General features: G+C 67.8%; 1 protein-coding gene across 1 annotated transcript in view; it reads left to right on the top strand.

Annotated features, from left to right (window-relative positions):
- Positions 1-7: 7 nt before the first annotated feature.
- Positions 8-339, top strand: part of NTS (neurotensin) — a 14,227-nt gene continuing 13,895 nt past the window's right edge. Inside the window, exon 1 of the mRNA XM_009285470.1 lies at positions 8-299. Coding sequence (XP_009283745.1) covers positions 239-299 — 61 coding nt within the window. The 5' untranslated portion in view covers positions 8-238. The remainder of the gene's footprint in view (positions 300-339) is intronic.

The raw sequence follows: 339 nt of genomic DNA, 5'->3' as shown, positions 1-339 counted from the left end.
GGGGGAGGAGGGAGGGTGCTTCATCAGGAGGCGATGGCGGCACCGCCGTGACATCACCCCGCGGCTTATATAGTTGGGGAAGGGTCCGGGTCCCCCGTGTGGTGCCTGCAGCCGCTCGCCAGCGCGCGTGCTGAGGGAGCGGAGCGGCGGGGCTCTGTCTGTCTGTGTGTGTCTCTCTCTCTCTCCGTCTCTCCCCAGGATTTATGGACTTTACTTTCTAGAGGGCGGCGCGGGAAGGATGAGAGCCCAGCTGGTGTGCGTGGTGCTGCTGGCCTTGGCCTCCTGCAGCCTCTGCTCAGGTAAGCCCCCGCCGGCGCCCCGCACCGCTGTCCGCCCGGG

The sequence above is a fragment of the Aptenodytes forsteri genome, unplaced genomic scaffold (genome assembly GCF_000699145.1).
Source record: "Aptenodytes forsteri isolate BGI_AS27 unplaced genomic scaffold, ASM69914v1 Scaffold568, whole genome shotgun sequence".
NCBI lineage: Eukaryota > Metazoa > Chordata > Aves > Sphenisciformes > Spheniscidae > Aptenodytes > Aptenodytes forsteri.
Note: the sequence above shows the minus strand (reverse complement) of the source record. Positions and strands in the feature narration are given on the sequence as shown.